The sequence below is a fragment of the Falco peregrinus genome, chromosome 1 (assembly GCF_023634155.1).
Source record: "Falco peregrinus isolate bFalPer1 chromosome 1, bFalPer1.pri, whole genome shotgun sequence".
NCBI classification, from domain to species: domain Eukaryota; kingdom Metazoa; phylum Chordata; class Aves; order Falconiformes; family Falconidae; genus Falco; species Falco peregrinus.
In genome coordinates this window covers 32,366,024-32,386,994 of record NC_073721.1, presented here as the reverse complement: position 1 = coordinate 32,386,994, position 20,971 = coordinate 32,366,024, and the positions used below count along the sequence as shown (strand labels likewise).

The 20,971-nt window shown below is 40.4% G+C and overlaps 1 protein-coding gene across 4 annotated transcripts in view; it reads left to right on the top strand.

The window, feature by feature from the left end:
* SORCS1 (sortilin related VPS10 domain containing receptor 1) overlaps positions 1-20,971 on the top strand; it is a 304,525-nt gene that overhangs the window by 209,644 nt on the left and 73,910 nt on the right. For all 4 annotated transcript variants that reach the window (XM_055793142.1, XM_055793134.1, XM_055793127.1 and 1 more), the window contains exons 6-8: positions 5,849-5,913; positions 15,368-15,486; positions 18,399-18,488. In XM_055793142.1, coding sequence (XP_055649117.1) covers positions 5,849-5,913; positions 15,368-15,486; positions 18,399-18,488 — 274 coding nt within the window. The remainder of the gene's footprint in view (positions 1-5,848; positions 5,914-15,367; positions 15,487-18,398; positions 18,489-20,971) is intronic.

The following is a 20,971-nucleotide window of genomic DNA, read 5'->3' as shown; positions in this document are numbered from 1 at the left end:
CTTTGGCATAAGGATTTTTGAGAGTATGTTCTCTCTTTCGCCTGTCTGTTGCAGGTAATTAGTCTTTCTGTGTAATGCAGGTATATGTTGTGCTCAAATGGGGGCTGGAAAGAAGGAATGATGAAGGTTGGGAGACATCTGAAAATACATAACATGTTAAGCACAAAGTCATCTGAAGAATGCAACTAGAGTCTAATGTCCAGAAAGAGAATTGGGACAGGTTGCAGGAATGGGAAGAGAGGGAACAGAGGCAAATGAACATTTTTAATGATGAGGGGTCAAACTGGATTTTCCAAGTGATGCGTCACTTTCCTGCTTGGTATTGCATTGCAGCCATTTCTAGTCTACTCTGTGTTGGTGTCGATAAGCTCAAAACGGCCAGAACTATGTGAATTCCATCCTGCCCACCTTAGCAGAGCCATACTGTCATCTGTAATTCATCTGCCATGCTTTGTTGCAAGAACAAATCTTACCTGGTTACCTCCAAAAGAAGGTGAGGGGTAGTCATAGGAGTCCTGATTTTGCACTTGTTTATTTCCTCTGAGATGTGGGAAAGCTGCATAATGTCTCTGTCTGCATATGAAGAATGAATGACATTTGCACTGGTTCTGTCTGTGAAAAGGGCATAGTAGCATTTCTGTTCTTCCAGCCTTTCATTCTGGGCCATTTACATTGAAGATTCCGTAAAATAACATTGTCTTTTATTGCCTAGCTTAAAAGACCTTTGATCTTAGCTGCTGTGAGCATGTATGCTACAAGGAATATATACCAAAAGTTTGTTATCATGTTTCTTGTGCCTGTAGTCCCAGATATGGTGTGAATGTGTCTGAAATCAAGTACCTAAAACCAAAGGCACACAAACCTACTTTCCAGAATGCATAAGCCCTTGAGATGGAGCCCTTATTGTCCGGTGCTTCAAGTTCTTTGTTTATGAAAAATGGTAGTTTGAAATTAAGTACATCAAGTGGAAGCTTTTGCTATCTTCACAATGCTGCCTTTTTGCAGTTCTGAGTGGTCTGACTGCCTTGCAAGCCTCATCAGTTCCCAGCATCCATAAACAATTGCTTTTGTCCCTAGAAGTGAAAAAAGATAGAAGAGGTGGAAACCCCAGGGTAACAGGGTCTCTATTGAATTTCCTTGGCTCAGAAGAGTTGACAGGCCAAGGAAGCCAAGGTTTTAGAAATGTTTCAGACAGAGATGGCAAGGGATTGGTCACTGCAGAAATATGCCAACTAGCATTTGCTGTGCAATGGGCAGTGCCAGGCTGCTTTTGTTTAGTTCAGCCTAGTTCTAAACCAGGGGATGGTTCGGGGTCTTTCCCCTGTGCTGCTTCTCACGGTAGATGTAGAATCTGCATTCAGAGCAATTACTGCGTTGCAGCCAGTGATATCGATTTGTGAAGCGCTCAAGTGCAGATGACTATTTAGCAAGTTTGATGGTGATTAAAATTTTAGGAAGCAACTTTGTAATAGGACTGTGGGGGTCGTACATTTTTCATAATGTGAACATCTTCTGCGTAAAGGCAGTGGGGTCACTGCCTTACACTCCCTGTGGCTTTTTTAAATCCTCATTTTCCAAAAAAACCCACATTTTTTTTTGGTCTATTTTTTCTCTTTTCCTCCTTCTTTTTTAAAAACATACAGACAATTAAACCAACCAAACACAAAAAGCTAATCACAAAAATACAATAGGCACTGTTCAGCAGCAAGTGTTGCAAGCATATCCCTGGTGTACTGAAGTTTCAGGGAGTATTACAGAAAGCCTGAGATTAAAGGGACGGACAAAGGGCATGCTGGCATTTTACCATAAAGTGAAAACATAGGCTGTGACAAGAAGAAAAGTTTGTGGACATGTGAGTGATTGGTCTTTGAGAACAGATGTTGAAAGGGAAGAACAGAATTGAGAAATATGAGAAGAAAGTGCTGCCGGCATAGCTAAAAAAAAAATTGCTCAAATAGGGCATGACAAAGTTTTGGGCTACTGTTTATTTTTAGTGAAATTTCTGAGATAAATGAGTGGATCCCAGAGCTTTGTTCATGTGTACCCCTGTTCTTTGCAGGGTGCTTAGTTTATAAGCTATTGAATGCACATCACTTTTCCTTATTTAGCTCATGGAAGTGTACGTTGACCAGGTTGCATTGACCATGTGCACAAAAGATAATGAAGTAGAGCTGGCAGTTGTATCAAGTTAGAAACACTGAGTTTCAGGCTTGGTGTTATCTAGGGCAAATCCAGTATGTAGTTTCTTTCTTCCATGTGTGAAGCCTGTATTTATTGATCACTCTAGTTTTGGTATAAGAACCTTCAAATCCGGTCAACAGTCGAGGCTGGAATGTCTTTCTAATCAGTTAGGTTTATTAGGTTTGTTTCATACTGATGCCATGGGCTTAATACTGTTAGTAATACTCAGTACATTGTCCTCCTCAGCTTCTAAGGATGATCCTTCCCCCCCCCCCCAAATGAAGAAGCCTAGAAGACCCACTAATAATGTAGCTGAATGCTCAGTAGTGTTGTGATAGATCCGGTTGACATACTAAAAATTTAAGATTTCTGATGTATATTCCACAGTTCCTAATACCTTATTTCCAGTAGATGCTTAAAGACCTGATTGTCCTACGCATGCAAGAGGATATGTCTATCTTCCTACAAAGTGCTTGTTCCCAGCTGCAGTTCAACCGAGAGCACAGTATTTTTCTCCTATTTATGCTCATTGTGGTCAATATTGCATTTCTGAATTTCTTCTAGACTTTCACATGCCATGTAGTAAATAATAAAGCTGAGGTAAGCTATATATCTCAGGGCATTCTCTTTCCCCTTCACTTACAATCCATAGTTTATCTGTAATTCATGTTTTTAAATATAAGTAATAAACGTATTTCAGGTGTATTGTGTTACCTGCTTTGGGACCTTTATATGATCGCATGTGGGTGTCTGTGGTGTAGGTGTCCAGACCTCTTATATTCAGTGGAGAAAAACAGCCCTTTCTAGGATAAAGTTTGTCTTCTCATGAAGTCACATCTAACACAGCTCAGATGAACCATGGTGCAAAACTGCCTGTTTCTCCTCACTGCCTGTAAAGAGAGTTTAGTGTGATTGTGACTGGCTCAGGATTAAATATCTATAGTGTATAACTGGTTAAGGTGAATATTACTTTAAGTGGCTTTTCGGGTGGTATGGAGCTATGTATAGAGAAATATCACAGGGCTACCACGGAACAAGACGGCATGATACAAGAAAATGTGACATTACAAAAATTCTGGTCCGTAAGCTCTCAGCAGAATCCAGATGGGAGTGATATGTTTCTGGATGTCAGCTGTGCACAGCTAATATTGATTTGAGCAGATAGGTATTTGTATTTTGCCTGTCCTTTGCAACTGATTGTTCATGTTACCATTTAGTATTATGTGCCTGACTGTGACCTTGCACTGTCACAAGTAAATTAAGCCTATTATAAATCAGAGCAATGGTATGTGTATTTTTTAAGGTAGGAAGAAAGATCTAGCAGATGGGAAAACCTGGATATGGTTCTTGCCTCTGCCTCAGATGTCCTCTTTGACTTCAGGAACTCCCTTAGATTCTCTGGACTGCAGTTTTCCTCTTCATTTGTCATCATATTTCTAATTTGCAGGAGTTAGAAGACATCAAAAGAAAGGAAGCCCTTGAGAAGATGAATAATGTTTATCACCAGTCATGTTTCAGCCATCCTTGTTCTGTACATCCTTGGGACAAATGATGGCTTAATTCTACCTTGAATTGAAGCTTCTGCAGTCCCAATACTGGCTGTTGCAGTGTGAGACTAAGTTACATGCAGGTCACTACATCTGTAGCCTTCTAACTTTCAGGGCTTGGTGGGTCCAGATATTTATATGCTGCTCTTAAGACATTTAAGAGTTTGATGTAAAATATGGCTCATATCACAAGTGAGAACAACAGTGACAATGATGTCCCATCCATCAGTGAGATGTCTCATTCTGAAGAGAAGTTGCCTGAGAAGATGCAAGAGCGTTGTTTCTTGGGGTCAGGATAGCACTGTGAGGAGGAAACTCACAAAGCACCTGACTGTAGACTCACAGGCTTAAACTAGGGCAACAAGTTCTTTGCTGGCTGAATACTGTTATTCCATGTCTCTGAAGAGACAAAATGTTCAAATCTGTGGGATATAATCCCTGTTTCTTTGGAGAGTTCACATCCCCAGGGGGCTGTGTGAGGTCAGGAGGAGGAATGCACTGACAAAGCTGTACTTTATCTTCTGTAATAGCCCAGTTCCAGGTGTGCTTAAAGCCCGCTTGAATAAACAAGAATAAAAAGGAGATATGCCAAATCAGAAACATAGTTCTGCGTTTTTTTAGAGCTGTTTGTCGCTGGCATCTATCTATCTTGAACTGAATTGTAACTAGCAGGCCCAGCATTTTGCCCCTACATCTGCTGATGACAGCAGGTAAAAGGAAAAAGCCCTAGGAAGGTACTCCTTTCCCACCCACTAGGTGTCAATTATCAGGAAGCAGAGATTTTAAATGTTAGTTGAATGTTTAGGAGAAAAAGACCTTGCCATAAATGTTATTGAAAATGGAGAAAAGGTGAAAGCAGTGCTGGCTCAGAGTCTTCAGTGAAACTTCTGCTTCCCAGCAAAGGAGGACAAAAAAATCCAAACCATTTCTAACTAGAGAATTGTTACAGATTTTGTCAAGCAAACCTAAGGATTAATCAGGACACAAATAGTCTTGTTATCATTTTTGTAATAGTTATTAGTTAATGCTCATTATGATTAAGGGCTGGTGCTGCAGTCAGTAGGAACTGAATTAAGGTCTAAATCACTGTTTGAATCCCACTTTTGATTTCCGGAAAAATAATGAGGCTTTGAACAGAACACAGCATCTAATTTGTCTATCACTGGAAATGAATGATGCTGTTCCCTCATGCATCTATTAAGTTGGAGGTCAGGAACTAGCAAGAAAGTGGTTGTTTAACCCTTAGCCTTAGTCTAGGGTTATGACTTGGATGAGAAGACCAAGACCAGAAACAAGACTGACTGCCAGAGATGTTGCTGAGGCTGCTGTATGATGGGATTGGCACATACTTGCAGTCAGTACTGCCATAATTCAGACTGTCCATCAAACCAATGGTCATTTGGACTGTCCCAGGGAATTCTCAAGGCCAGCAGTGCCAGTCTAGGAGAACCTCAACAATGGCAGCAAAATGAGCCCATAAACCCTTTATTTGCAGTGCTCAATGTCTTTATGTTTTTGCTTGTTGATTCAGAGTGAACAAACAGTCATTTTCTGAGTCACTCTGAAATTTCTTTTATTAATGGAACACTGTTTTTATTAGATCAGAAATGATAAAATGTCTTAAGATGAAATGGGGTTTTTAAATATCTTAATTAATGAGGGAATGTTGATCATTAGGAGTGTCAATTAAGCAAATGTGCATAAAATGTCCAATATAAAGGAACAACAATAATTAGTATGCTGGCAAACACTGTTATCCCATCAGTTAAAGTGTCCTGTATCCCACCCAGAACTGAAATGCATCCTTCTCACCAAATCAGGAGACACATCAAATGTCAGGTGCCAATGAGAATAGAAGCAAGTCTCCAGGTGAAAAGAAGTAAAGGGATCAGAAATAAACAACTCATAAGTACATTGGCATTGATTCAATAAAATGGTAGAATTTCTTTCAAATTTTCAAGTTTATCTTAGGGAAAACTCCAAAATACTTTCAAAATTATCAGCTCTTACTTGTGAGTGTGAATATAGGTGCAGCTAAACAGGATCTCCTGTGGAACTAATCTCAGACATTCACACTAGCTGTTGTTTTTAATGCCTTTGTGTCAATCTGTTTTTTACAGGTCTATGATGGGTTCTGGTAGAGAGCCTGATCTTGTGCATCTGGAGGCAAAAACAGCGGATGGTCGTAAGTACAGCAGCTTCCAAATATTTTGATGTTCTGGACTGCCCTCATATTCTTTTAACCAACCAGTGTCATGATGGAAATCTGACTTTTTTTTAGTGATTGACCCTAATACGAGTTCCAAGCCAGGTCAGTCAGAAGTGAAGTCTTTACATCAGAGCAAAAAGTTGGGATTAACAGGCTGTGAAAGGAGCCAAGAACATGATAAGGAAGAATATGTGATAATCAGTAATTGGAGTTAGTATATACAACACTATTCTTTCTTCCTATGTGATTTTTGTTCTTGTGAACATGGCATTGGAGAGAAGTTCCTGGGTCACAGAATCTAGCTGCTGTTATTTCACACAGTACATAATATCACCTTGTTCATAGCTTTGCAGTTTTAAGAAACCAGGGATACTCTGCCTTAGGTACTACCTTTGAAAGTACCTCATCTGTCTCACATTAGGAACCTTTTAACAACCAGCCTAAGTGCATTCTTCACTGTTATTGCTTGTCCTGGCGTTGTCCTTCACTTTCATCAGCTCCTCTCCCTCCCTGCTTTGCCTCTTGTACTTTTCTCCGTTCCAGGAGCCTCCTTTATCTGCAACTCCAAAACTGGTTATAAATTCTCTCAGACACCAGCCTTTTCTCCTTCCATCCATGCTTCCTCAAGGTTTATCTTTGAGCTTGACTGCCTTTGCAGATCTTTGTCCATGTATTTCTTTTCCACAACACTGGGTTGCCTCAGGCAGGCGTCACACTGAAAGCCTGACTGCGTAGATCTCATCATTGTAATTTCATATTTTTTCCCCTGTAAACAGCAGCTTTGCTGCAACATAACAAGCAGATTTTTACCATTTGCAATATATACGTATTAATGATGCAGTCATTTAATTCCTTTAAAAATGGATAAAATTCTCCCCTGAATTGTATCCCTAAATGCAGTGGTGTATTATGTGTATTTTGTCATTGGAAACTTACAAACTCTCTGAAAAGGTAACTGCCAGGTAACCAGTTTTTTAATTCACTGAAATTTAGCGTGAAAGAGAATTTTTTGGAAGATGAATTTTGAAAAGAAACAGTTGTGATAGAAACCATAAAGTTTTAAAGGTCTCCATTTCAAGATATGCAAGATTAGTAAAAGTAAAAGGATGTATTATCTCTATTTTTTATCATTTGTGATCTCAGATTATTATTTCTCCTCTCAATTTCACTTACCTGGACATGGCAGCAAGGCTGGGAACATGAGGCTTTCTATTTCTTGGGACATGCTAAATGAGAATGAATTATTCTAACAGGACAGTGTATATTTTAGCACAAAATATTACTGTTATAGGGCATTAAGAATTCGAGGTTATTGAGATGAAGCACTGCAATTGATGTTTAAGGAGCTATATTCTGGTGACGATTTTGAGGGATGTTCAGCTCACAGTGGGCAGAGAAGATGCCATGCTCCAAATGTGTTGAATGTTTGAGTTCTTAGGCTCTAATAAGAACATTTTGCACAGCTATAGCACATTTCTGCAAAAGATATCTCGAGTGCTTAACAAATTAGTAAGCTTTATTACAGCTTTTAGGATGGAAACGGAAAAACAGGTAGATGAAACTGCCTTCACTGAGGAGTCAGGCATATTAGTAAAGAACTGTGGAATAACAAATTATTGCTCATCAACTGAGCTCTAGTAAATGGTTCTGCATGCTTATATTAGCTTAGTGGTAGGGCACCACAAATTAAGACTTTCTGTTCAGGCAGTGACAGAACTACTAATGTGAATATAGTGGTGGTGTCACACCTTCAGCCAGTGGGGACCCCTCTTGCAAACCAGTCATTTAGATGGAACTGCTCATGAGTCAGGAGGTCCCCAGCTCAGCTCATTGGCAATATAAGAAAATGTGTTGGATTTTCAGTAAGTGCATGCTCTGTTTTGCCCGTTGTTCCAGGAAGCATTGGTCTCTGGCATGGGACTACAGTGAGTAGCTGGAAGCAGTAACCTTGGAACATATCACAGCATTTTTTACCAGAAGACATTTGGTAGCACTGCAGGTCACAGGATTTTGAGACTGAGACAGGCTAAGAGTGTGCACATGGTCCATTACTCTAGTTACCATGACTGACTTGCTATATACAGATCTCTTGGCTACTAGAGCCTTCTTCTAAGTACTAAATCTGTCTCCTTTTCCTGGACAAAGTAACCATGACCCTCCAATGGATGAACAAACATTCCTTCTCTGGAATGAAGCAGCTGTGTCACTGCCAGTGGGGTGATGGGATGAAATGTGCTGAAATGAGAAAGGTATCTTTTTTTCAAGCTAAGGGTAATTTGCAAATATTTTTTTCATGGTGTTTTGTAGTTTGGTTTTTTTGTTTGTTTGTTTGTTTTTTATATTTTTGCATGTATTTATTTATGCTTTGTTTGGAATATCTCTTTTGAGAGTTAACCAAGTGCAAACATTCAATAAATGGATTAAATTTGAAATGGTAGACTTGCCAAAACAAGGCAGAGAGAAAGAAGGAAAGGGGAGTGGTGTGGAAACAACTGTGCAATCTGTACAATAAAATAAAAGATTCTGCAGTGGAAATATGAGGGCTGAGCAAAAACCTGTTGAACTCAGTACAAATGAGAAAAAACAACTCATTCTTGTGCTGGTATCTTTTCCAGCAGAAGCTGAGTAGTACAACTGGAGCTTTAGGTGAGAAAAAATTGAAATGTTAGCAGAGTATAGTGTTAGCCCATCTCCCTGGCAGAGTTGTTTGGGAATATGTATCAGCAACAGCCTTAGTATTGGGCTTTCCCTGCTAGAGCACCAGTAACTCTCTATCTCTGTTCCCTGATTATGGTCTGTCTGTGCATTTTATTTATTGTGTTTATATACATAATGTAAAAGGTTTGCAAGGACCAAAATAGCAGTCTCTTAGCAGGTATAAATCAGTAAAACTTCAGTGGCATGTTGATTTACAGCTGTTGAGGATCTGGCTAGCAATGTTGTACCTGAGCTCACATGCTCCCTACTTTTTTTTTTCCCCCATCATGATCCAGAAAAATCTGAACTCCTGAGCACACTGTGTCTCACCAAACTGGGGTGCATGTAGCAATGAACAAACCGAGTACAGACTGTGCAATTTAGTAGTATTGATGGAGTCAGATTTGCAGAGCTAATCATTGCCATTTATGCTTTTAATACTGTTGTGTAAATTTTGGAGAGTACCAGGCAAATTTTCATCATGTCAGGTGTACTGGTTTTATTTTTTAAAGGCTTCAGGCCCAATCCAAATCAAGTTGGAGTTGAGAGCACAGTGGTAGATTTTTTCTGGTTGGGAGAAGTTCATATGAACCTTATCTCACATTTCCATTTGTACACTGGGTTGTCCCTGGTGTTCCACTTTGATTTTGGAACAGGATCAAAGGTAAGTCAGCAAAGTCAGCAGGAATTCTGACTTTTTTTTTTGCCTGATTTCAGGTCAGCACCCCAGTAAGACAATTAATCCCCTACAGTTCTTAACTACATGATAAGCTTCTCTTTGTTACGTTCACCACCATAGTCAGCAGGCAGTGTGACTGGTGGAAGTTAAATCTGTTTGCTCAAATGCAGCTTGAAGTGCTTACAGAAGTTGTATAAACTTAATGACATGTGAGTTTAAGGTTTGTAAAGAATACACAGGTCCTGAAAGATCCTTAATTAGTGGCCTGATCTGTTTTGAGCTGGGGAGGGAAGGTTATTCCAGTAAGGCCTGATTCAAGCTAATTGACTTGGGGAGGTAATTTTTATTCAGGTGGTGCCTATTGAGGAATCCCGACTGTTGGTGAGAATTAGAAAAATGGATTCCTACAAGGCATTTGGAGACTAACTGGGTACCCACTGGTCCTCCAAAGAATGGCAAAGCTGACTCAGAGAATGTTTAAGTGGCAGTTTCTATAGATGCAAGTAAAGAAAACCAACTATTACATTTATGAGATACAATTTGCTTATGTAGATAGATACCAATTGATTTTGAGTAAAGTTTTTAATTTATGTAATTTTAATTTTTTTTAAGTGTAGATGAAAGAAACTAATGGATTTTCTAATGGGCTGACAAAAATTAAGAGTTCCTCTGATAGTTACAAAATACTTTTGTTTGCTTTGCTTTGCTTTTGCTGTCCTGATTTTCACAGCAACTTCTTGAAAGGTGCTGCTGTGATTACAGGTAAGGCCAATGCCTCACCTGGGGTCAGGAGTGCTCTCCTTGCTGATCAACAGGGATGGGGCATCTGGCCACTAGTGTCTCAATCGCAAAGTTGTGCTAGGACTTCAATTTCTGTTTTCATAGAACATTGCTAGGAAGAATAAAATAATCACTGCAGCAGAAAAAACAAGTAGGCAACCTCGCCTGGCAGTGTTTTGCTAACATAGCTAGTGTGGTGAATTAATTCCTAAAGTGCCCTAAATCTGTGCAGTGATTTTTTTTTTTTCCTGATTGTGATTAGTACTTTTTCCTGATCATGATTAGTGTTTGTCCTGGAGAATGACATCTGTTAGTTTCTCTAATCATAGCCTTATGCCAGAAATGGCAGAGGATATACTTCCCATGTAAAGAAAGATTCCCGACTCTAACGGTAAACAAAGAAAGAGTAGCAGCAGGATAAAAACAGATTTGTGAGTAGTTAGTAAATGGGATGGCTTCATTTCACTAAGCTTCATTACTGGTTAATTGCTTTGCAGTTGCTGAGTCCTGGACAGTTGCGAATATATTCCCCATATCGTAAACATTTCACAAATCAACATTCAGACCAGATGGAAATGGATAAAGAACAGTCATTTTGTGTGTTTCTCAAAAAAAAGAGTAGAAATATGAAAGTATGGGAGAACATTATTAAATTTTTTAATTAATTGCCATGGCAGGTTGTGGATGCTGAAGATGTACTTGGACTACCAAGGCTCCTGGACAAATTCTTAAAACTTTTTCTAGGCTTCTGTTATTAGTCACTGTTGCAGAGGGGTTACAGGCCTGGGTCTTTCAGTGAGATATGTTACTACCATGTTCTTGTGGTTCATTAGTTACAGGATGCATCATCCTTCCAAAGCAGAAACTATCCCTAATGTCTAAGCTGCTCAGTAATGAACTGGGATACTCCATAGTAAATCTGGAAGACAAACAAGTCATAGATTATGTGGATGCTCTTTGTATAAACCACTGTTTTGTCCTTGGTGGATTTATTTGTCAAGAGAAGGACACATTCCTCAATGAATTAGAGACAAGAAAACCAAAAAAGATACATTTGCAGTGAGTACAGTGATTTTTCCTCTGACTCCTCTTGTGATCAGATAAGGTTTTTGAAAGATATGGCTGCAAACTTAGACAAGAAAGCAGTGGGTATTGGGGTTTGGTATGTCATCCAAAGTAACACTCTGCAACAAAGTGTCCTGAAGACAGCCCTACTCTGCTTTAGGAAGGGATTTGAAACTCTCCTGCGTATTTTTGCAGAGGCTGACCAGCCTCCAGTAACTAACAACCTTCCATCTCCACCAATTAAGCCAAGAAATATCTCTGGGAAAGACTGAATGCATTTCCCTTGAGAAGGTATTAGCATGGAGCTCAAGCTAAACAGAAAAGACTGAAGTATTTAATGGGACAGGGTCTCCCTGGCTCATAACTTTTGCTATGTGTTAGCATTTGCAATTCTCTTTCACCACTGAGACAGATTAATTTTGTCAGAGGTTTCCCTTACAAGATGTCTCCTCCATTCTTGTGTTCTGTGACTTTTCTTGCTTCCTCTTTAGAAACAGCTGCCGTTCCCTGAGAAGAATCCTACTCTAGGTGTCTAAAACTGTCAAAATCAAAGTGTCTGGGAGTGTAAGAGCTGGGAGTTGCTATGTTCTTCTCTCCAGGCACAGCATGACTTTGTTGTTGTATATTAAAAACAGCAGCTGTTGTTGGAGGTGAGGGTTCTGGAAATGAAAAGCATAATGTCCTAATTACCTATGGCAGGGAAAACATCTGTGCGGGAAAACTAATGAAATTAATTCTAGAGCTTAGCAACAGAATACATTAATTGACATTAATTAATGCTAAATTACAAAGCTCTGCCAATGGAATCACATAAAATGTCCATGAGAATCAAATGCCAAAATTAAATCCTTGAGTTAATGTGAGCACAGAAAGACTTCCCTTAGGAAAAAAGCAGGATCCACACGCTGCAAGAAGCCTGCTTTTCCTTCTTTCCGTCTCCCATAGCAGAGGGAGTTTTTCTTGGTGTGCACATCTCAGGGCTTGGGTGGTTGGGAGATTAGCTTAAGCAATTTCAGTGCTCTGCCCTTTAGTAGTTATTACTGGCATTTTAGAATTGAAGCCGTGGAGAATTGCACTGTAAAAGTTCACAGGAATTGCCTTAGTAAATCTTCATCAATGGTACAATCACTGCTGCACAGACTTGTGTGATCAGAGCAGAAATAGACATACTCCCCATTCCTCCATCAAAACAGGATCAAAAATACTTTGGTTGCCTCTAACAGATTTCAGTCTGGCCTGCTCTTTAAAATTTCTGAGGAAGGAGATTCCTTAATCTTCCTTGCTGGCTGGTCCAAGGAGCACCCATCTTGTTACCTCCTTGTGCTCCCAGGAGAGATAACCCATTTGCATGGGAAGTAAGGCAGCGTTGCAGTCTCCTCTTAGTGTTTCCCAGATGACCAGTGTGCCTGTGGAAGTAAAAAGTAACAATGGTGGTGGTGGAAAAAGAAGAAAACAAGGTAGGAGTCAGAGGTCTGATCCTATATAGCTCTGTGCTGGGTGATTCAATCCCATATGTGGAAAGCCACCTAGTCTTGTCAGCAGCTCAGACAGGGGGCGGTGGGGTCAGCCGTTTCAACTAATGCTGCTTTGTTTAAGATCGGGATTGCCAGGCATTTCACTCAGGAACCTTCTTGAGAGAATGAGAGACCCCACCTGGAGTGCTGTGTTTAGTTCTGGAGTCCTCAGCACAGGAAAGGCATCGACCTGCTGAAGCAGGTTCAGAGGAGGGACACAAGAACAATAAGGATGGAACACCTCTCTTATGAGGAAAGGCTGAGAGAGTTGGAGTGGTTCAGCCTGGAGAAGGCTCCGGGAGCACCTTCTTGCAGCCTTCCAGTACTTAAAGGGGGTCTAGGAGAAAGATGGGGACAAGCTTTCTAGCAGGGCCTGTCGCGATAGGACAAAGGGTAATGGTTTTGCCCTAAAAGAGGGCAGATTTAGACTAGACAGGATGAGGAATTTTTTTAGAATGAGGTTGGTGAAACAGGTTGCCCAGAGAGGTGGAAGATGCCCCATCCCTGGAAACATTCAAGGTCAGCTTAGACAGGGCTCTAAGCAACGTGATCTAGTTGAAGATGCCCCTGCTCATTGCAGGGGGGGTTGGAGTAGATGACCTTTAAAGGCCCCTTCAAACACAAACCATGCTATGATTCTGTGGGGGCAGGTGTGGGAGGTTACCCTTCATGATATCATGGGTTGAATTAAACAGGAGGAGTGGGAACTGGTTGTGTTGCAGGTGCAGAGATGCATGCCTGTGCTCCGTCTTATGACAGAGAGGGGACATGCTGCAGCATATAGTGCTATTGGGTGGTGGAAGAGGCTCTGGCCTACTTGTCCCCCTTGTTCCTGGGGCCAGAGGGGCAGAGGGCTGAGCTGCTCTGAAAGGCAACTTTCCTGAGCTTACTGGAACGAGCAGGCTGGGAGTAACGTAGTTCCCTGCCCTCTCGTGGCTAACGTGGAAAAAATCATGTCCCTCTAAAGGGAAATACATTTTGATCATGCTGTCCAGGCTATGTTAATTAATGTTTTGCAGTGAGCTGCAAAACCATAAAATGTTATAAACTGCAGTGACTGATAATACTTAGCACTTATATATTCCAAGAACTCTGCAAATGCTGGGGTAAAATCATCCCTCATCAAACTTTCCTAAAGGTTCGTTACCCTCCATGTCTGTTTCAAGCAGAAGTCAACAGCCCTTAGAAGCAAGGAAAAAAATGTCAAATGATAGATTTTAATTAAAACCAAGATGAAATATGAGGTGGTAAAAATCCAGCCATTTCTATTTCAGTGTAAAATGCTACTTCTCTGATCAGAAGGTGGTAATTATATCAAACAAGGGGCTGTGCTTCTTGAACAAGAAAAAAGATTAGAAGTCGTTCTCACTTTAAATGCCATGTAGTGTTTCTGTCATATGAGTGCTAATACTAAAATGCCAAAATCCTTCTTCCTGTAAATCAGCTTTGTCATTAAACAAAGTGCAATTTCTTAATTGATCTTGAAAGAGCCCAAACTGAATAGTGAGAATCTGGTTCTGTATTTTAGGGTAAATTTACCACCATAAAGGAATTGAAATTGTTTTTCTTCAGGTGATGGATTATGAGATGAGTACCCTGCAGTGCTTCAGAATAGTAGAGGAGGACAAGCCATGCTGTGACAGTGGATGAGATGGCTTTAGGACTGCATTTAGGCCATTTGAAACATATGACTGACTGAAACTGCTAAGACCTCTGGTTTCAAGAGAGTGTAGAATGATTGCCCAAGTCTGCCAGAGTGCATCTACCTACACTGTCAACAGAGAAGTAGGTAAAATCCCTGAACAGGAGGTGGTCTGAATTACTTTGCAAGGTGATCTGAATTATTCTGCAGAGTGTAACTACTGTAGGAAACAGAGATGTGCTGTGGAAGGGGCTCTCAGTGGTAACGCTGTGGGCCAAGTATTGTCTGAAGGTATGCTCATACATCTGTATGGTATCAACCTTGGCCATGTTCTAAATTAATTTAGCATGTGACCATCGACAAGCTGTCATGCTCTGCAGCAAATCCCACACCATGGGGATGACGGGGAAACTGTAGAGGCTCAGCACAGAGTATGTGTCCTGCAGCACAGACACAACTCTTCAGAACCCATAGTTACTCTGAAGGTCAGAGGACTTGAGCTGTTTATTGCCTCTGTAAAGGGTCCTTCACAGGTCTCTTGTTCCCTCACTCAGCTCCTTGCTTTGAGCCTAAGCCTGGGTGGCATCCAAGTAAACACAGAAGGGCAGGTAACACTGCTGAATCATATATCCTTGACTAGGTTTCTGTCAGACCTGAGCCACAAGCAATACATTGTGCCACCTTCAAATGCTGCCTCTGGTCTACTTCCAGCATAGAATTGCAAGAGTGGTGTGGAGTAACCAGATCAGTTACACTGGGCTCTCTCTTGGTATGAAGGAGCAATGTATAGGTCTGATGTATGGTGGAATAAAAGAAATAATGGGAGGCTGAGGCAGGTGAAGAAGGAAGGAACTTAAAGGAAGAAAGTGTTCAAGAGTGGATTTACAAGGGGTGAAAGGGAAAGAAGTGTTTTGTTGCACTGAATGGATCGTATCATTTCATGTCACATGAGGCTGGGAAGCAGAAATGTTACCTCAGCAAACAGGTTCATGACAGTAGGAAGAATCTGAGCTCAGGATCTCAAGTATCATGGTTTTGTTCTTTTCCTTGCAGATGCCCAATACATCACCTGCAAGATGCAGAACTGCAGTGAAGCCACTCGCAGCAAACCCTTTCCAGGCTATATTGACCATAACTCCTTGATTGTCCAGGATGATTATGTCTTTGTTCAGGTGCAGAACACCCTCTTCTCTTATTTATTCTATTATTTTATATTCTATTATTCTATGTTATACTATTTTATCTTCCAGTTCTTTGCATGTGTGTGCATGTGTGTTAGCTCTCAACTAATCGGATAATACTGCATCCAAATAATAAAGACACTGAGTGGATTGTGGCTGTTCATTACAATGCTAATAATGTTCCTTTTACCTCTAGTATTTTGTCGCTGAAGGGTAACGGAGTTCCTGGCTGGAACCTCCACCATATGTAAGTGGAGTGCTCTGTGCCACTCCCTGCAATCTCATCGGCACTCTAGGTTGCTGCTTTAACCCCCCAGTTTGAAGTGATCTGTCAATCATCTGCTATTAAAAGCGAGTAGACGACAGCTTTTTTGAGCATAAGAGGGAAATAGAAAAGGAAGGAGGGAGTCAGAGAAAGAACCGAAGAAGTAGTAATCAGGCTTTATTGTTATGCCTCAGTTGTGTTTATAGTGAAAAGGCTGAAGATGAGATGTACTCAGCCAAGCTGTGTTCCAGGTGAGAGCTGGTGAATAGATCTGAACTACTGTGAGTGGGTTTCACTAAGCTGCTGCCAGTGTCCATTTAATTACAGCTGAAGAGAACAAAAATAACAACAGAATAGCAGGGAACATGGAGATGAACTGCAAATCATTAGGAGTAAACTGGTTTTCCAGACAGTTTATATTCTGCCATGCTTGGGGGTGGAGGGAAGAGAAAGGACAGATATTTTAAATTGAGTTGATTGCTAATTACCTTCAGTTAATGAACTCAGTCATAAGCACCAGTCTAAATCATCCACAAATAAATCTGGGACATACGTTCCAGAACAGCTTTTGTGCCTAGTGTGTCTGAGGCATAAATGGAATAAATGTTTATGTGGTAAGGAAAACAGGGGCATGCTTCACTGTTCAGCCATGGTCTCTCGTTTCACAATGACTGTATTTGTGGCTCGAGTGACACAGGAGTTGGGAAATTTTTCTTCATATGTGAATTGATTCATTACTTCATCACTGATGCCTTGGTTTTGTAGTCTTCAAGACTGCTAGTCTTCTATGTTCTGACCTGATGCTATTACACACTTTAGAAAGGCCAACCCCTTTACCTTATCTGAAGTTAATGCTGGGGAGGTTGACAACCTTTCTGGATAGCCCCTCTATTTTGATATGTTTCTCTTTCTGTCTATAAACTGTTGTATAGTGCTCCCAGTGCTGTCAGATTTTGGCTTTGTTCCACCTGTATGCTAGTTGCACTGTAAGGAGGAGCATGTGAGGAGAGGCAGCCTGTTAAAATGTTCCCCTTAATGCCTGATGGGACTTTCCACAACTTTATATTCATGTTCATAATACAGTTTGAGAAGGTATCATATAATATTTGGATTTTGGAAGCTCCCATTTTAATCCTTAAACTTTGTAGGATTCTTAAACAGAAATAAATATAAAAAGTCAAAGAGCTATTACTTGCCAATCATTAATAATTGATGCTTACAGGTATGAAATAATAATATTATAATCCCTGGAAACAACCTTTGCTTTGTTCAAGGTAGTGAGTGAATTCACTGTTGGCTGTTAATTCAAAATGGGATTCTTGAAGTGGTTACATACGTATCTGGCTGGCAACAAACAACTAAATAACATGCCGTTGCAGATGCTGGACCGTGCCTGCCTTATCCCGGGCACTGTTCTTCAGAGGATGAAGGGCCCTATACCAGACTGTGAATGCTTGAAAGAATAGATGAACACCCTGAGCACCCTCCCCTAGCCTTCCCTACCTTCCTCAGTCTCTGTCTAGCTTTCTGCAACTAAGGCATTTGGAATGAGGATTTGTAGGCTCAAAAGCACAAGGATATAGGGAATGCAGGATTATTTCTCCCACTACATCGTGTTTTATTTACAAACTCACACTTTCTCATAAACCATGCTTTTGGCTTTCCTTCTCCTAATTTTGCCCAATTCCTTTAAAAAATTTGTTGCAGAGCTTTAGAAAAAGATAGAGTTCTGATTTTACTTAATCTGGTATGAATCTATCCTCTGTGTATCTTGCATTTGAAGCTACTGCAGTGCATTTTAAAACACTTAGTACTGAAGAAAAGTCTTGATAAGCCCAGATATCAGGCAATTAAAGCAAAGTTCTGCATGGAGAATCCCTTGGAATATTTATTCTTCAGTATCTTTCATCCAAGGATTTAAAAGTACTTTACAAACATTGATTATACGTTCAGCAGCACTGGAAGCCAGATAACATTGACAGCTTTTTTTTTCTGTCCATTTTTCCCCCTTAATAGGTGGTAGGAAATTAAACCTCACATTGCTGTAACACAGAATTTTCAAGTCTTGCCATCAGTATTTGGGCACAGAAATAAATGGCCAGATTCACAGAAATGCCAAATCAGCTGAGCTTTTCCTGCCTTCAATATCTGTCAATGCTTAGCTGATCTCGTAACAAGTACATATGATGGCTTGTACAGGACCACATAGGAACCAAACTGGAGGCAGAAAAAGAAATCAAGCACCATGTCTGCCAGTCTGCTGATCTAACCAACAGCCTACACAGCAGCTCTGCAGACAGCAAAGAGGAGTGTTTTGTGGTAAGGCAGAGAAGAGCTGTGGTATCAGCAGATGGCATAATGGCCCAAGTGAAGCCAGGACTTCCTTCCTCCAGACTTTCACCTGAAATTCTGGCCTTTGTCCCTCTTTGCAGAAAATGAGATTGCTCTTGCTTTCTTTTTCAGCCACTGTCAGTTAGATCAATGTTTATTCATCAGCTGTTACTACAGCTGCAGTTTTAAGCCATTGCCACCAACACCATGGTATTTCTCTTGACAGCATTTGCTTGATGTTTTTCCCTGATAATAAAAAAAATATTTTACAAAATCCCGATGAATAACTTTCCTGCTTCTCTCGTAGTTGACATCAGGAGGAAGACCACATTACTACGTTTCTTATAGGAGGAATGCATTCACACAGATGAAGCTGCCAAAGTACTCCTTGCCCAAGGTAGGTTGCTGTTGCTGGAATGCCCATATAAACTTACAGATACTCTGATTGCACAGAAATTCCTGAATCCAATACAAGTAACAGTAACTGGAAGATGACATACAATGCGTGAAAACTCATTTACCAGAACATCTGCAAGCAAGAAAGGGCTGAAAACAAGCTCAGCACTTTGGCTAGTCAAGGACATCAGCATGAAATGTAGACTGATACCACAGCCCATGTCAATTACCATTTCTTTATGGTTAGTTAATTAAGTTTTGGAGTAGACTATCTTTTCTCTTTTTTTGGTCTTAAAATTCCCTTCTCCTGTCCCTGTCCTATGTGGGTTGCTTTTTGTGCTTTGCCTCATTAGCAGATTTTAATGGGAACCAAGCAAAGAGATGTCTTTGTGTGTCTGCTCCATATCTTCCCTAATTAAGAACAATGGTGAATTAGCAGTGGAGCTTGAAAGGCTATTGCTGCCTTCTAGAGCTGAATTTTTTAAAAGACCTGTATAAAATGTTAGCTCCATTTTGAGGAAATCGCCATTTTGCAGCTGGGCTCCTAACAGCTTCTTAACAAAGAGAGGATTTTTACTTTTTTTTTTTTTTTGAGGTCTTTTCATTCTTGATATAGTCTAGTTTAAATGAAATTTAAGCTCAAAGGTAGCAAATGATCTTGTGGTTTCTATGTGAGGTCTAACATCTGGAGACAAATTAATTCCCAGAAATTAAGCAAGGAATGTCAAAAGGAGAAAAAGAAAGTGCAAGGTCAGCCAGTTCCTAGAAGTTGAAAGCGTGACAGATTTTGTAGGTGGAAATATTCAGAGGGATAATTCGGCTAATATTACAACTGCCTGTCTTTGGTTCCTCAATCCAATTGACCTGTTTGTAGTGGACTGACTGGGTGACCTTCATATAACCAGACTGCAGCTCAAACCCAGGCCTTCAATGACATACCTGACCTACTGTGCTGTTGTACCCTTTGCTCCTGTTTAGATCACCTGAAAACCCAGCTTACAGGACATTCAAGGACCCTACCAGAAGCCATGATATCTTCTTGGCTCTGACACAGGGGATCTGTGGTCTGCCCCGAAATCTTCAGTCATGTTTAAAGATAGGTTGGTTGGAAACTTCCTTTCCTAGCAGGAAGGAATTACTCTGTCAGTTCAGATAAAATTTAAACAGGTGTTAATTTGAAGTAGCCCTTAGGAAAAGAGTTGTGTTTTTAGCATGGCTATTGTAACACCCCAATCAAATCTGTCATTTACAGCTGATTCAGATTATCTGTAGAGAGACGGCTTGCTTTGCACTGGTTGTCTCCTTTAGCCCACATATTTTTCCAGCTGTCCACTTTTTCAAAGAGATCTCTGGAGAGCCAGGGAAAATGTACTACTATTAAATTGCACTGTGTTCTCGGAGAACAGGAATTGGAGCAATACATTCATGTTATTTGACCGAAATAAAAAGGCAGATATTTAAGGAGATAAGATGCTTTGTCACAATCTTGGAATATTTTTAAAGACTGAAGAGCTACATTTGGCTTGGAAGGAGCTACAGTGGAGCTGTGGCTGTCTTGGAGGCTGCTATCAAAGCAAGATAGCTGCTTTTATTAAAAATGCACAAAAAGTTATACTATTCAAGGAATTGAAACAAACAGCTTCTTTTAAGCCTAAATTCTCTTTTATCTCCTTCAGCTAAGAAAGAGGGGCCAAACATGGTAAACAGTACTAAGCGACTTCTGGAACTGAAGATGGAAATATCAAAGTCTTTGCATGTCGCTCTTCCTGAACTGGAGGGGTGTGACTGCAGGCAGCTTTGGCAAGCGATACAGCTGCTCAGGCAGGAATGGCCTCTAGCAAATCAAAACTGAAATAGTCTTCTTGTTGGCATTGATAGCCTGGTAGCCAGTTTGATTAAAAGCCTAAATTAACTTGAAACTCTCTCCCATATAAGATGCCTGCATATGTCCATACAGGTTGTGTTAAACCTGTAAACAGTCTTTATTGAAACCTGTTAATTTCTGCAGTGATGGTGATCTGTGGGTTGGCACTGCCTATTCTGTATCACAACACCACAAGGTGGGCTCTGTCACAGACTCTAATTTCACTCATGATAATCACCTTAAAGGTGCACACAGGGTACATTCACTCCATTTTAAACCAATGTACTGAGCAGACATCTGTGAATACTGAAGCAAGACAAGTGATTTATCTTTTCGAAAGACCTGTCCTTAACTGGTGCTGGGCTGAATACTGATGGCATGGGTGCATGTTGTACCTCTGCTTTAAATTCAACACTTTCTTTCAACCTCAGGATGTACATCCTGACAGAAGAAGCAATAACCACACAAAAAAAAATCCTTAAATACAGACCTTAAAAAGTCCCAGTAATTGACAGCATAAAACAGGCATTACACTGCCTGCTGTTTAACTTGCTAGTAAGAAAAGTTCCCTGACCAAGTGCAAAAAGGGCAATTGAAGCATGTTTAGTAATTCAGAAAGC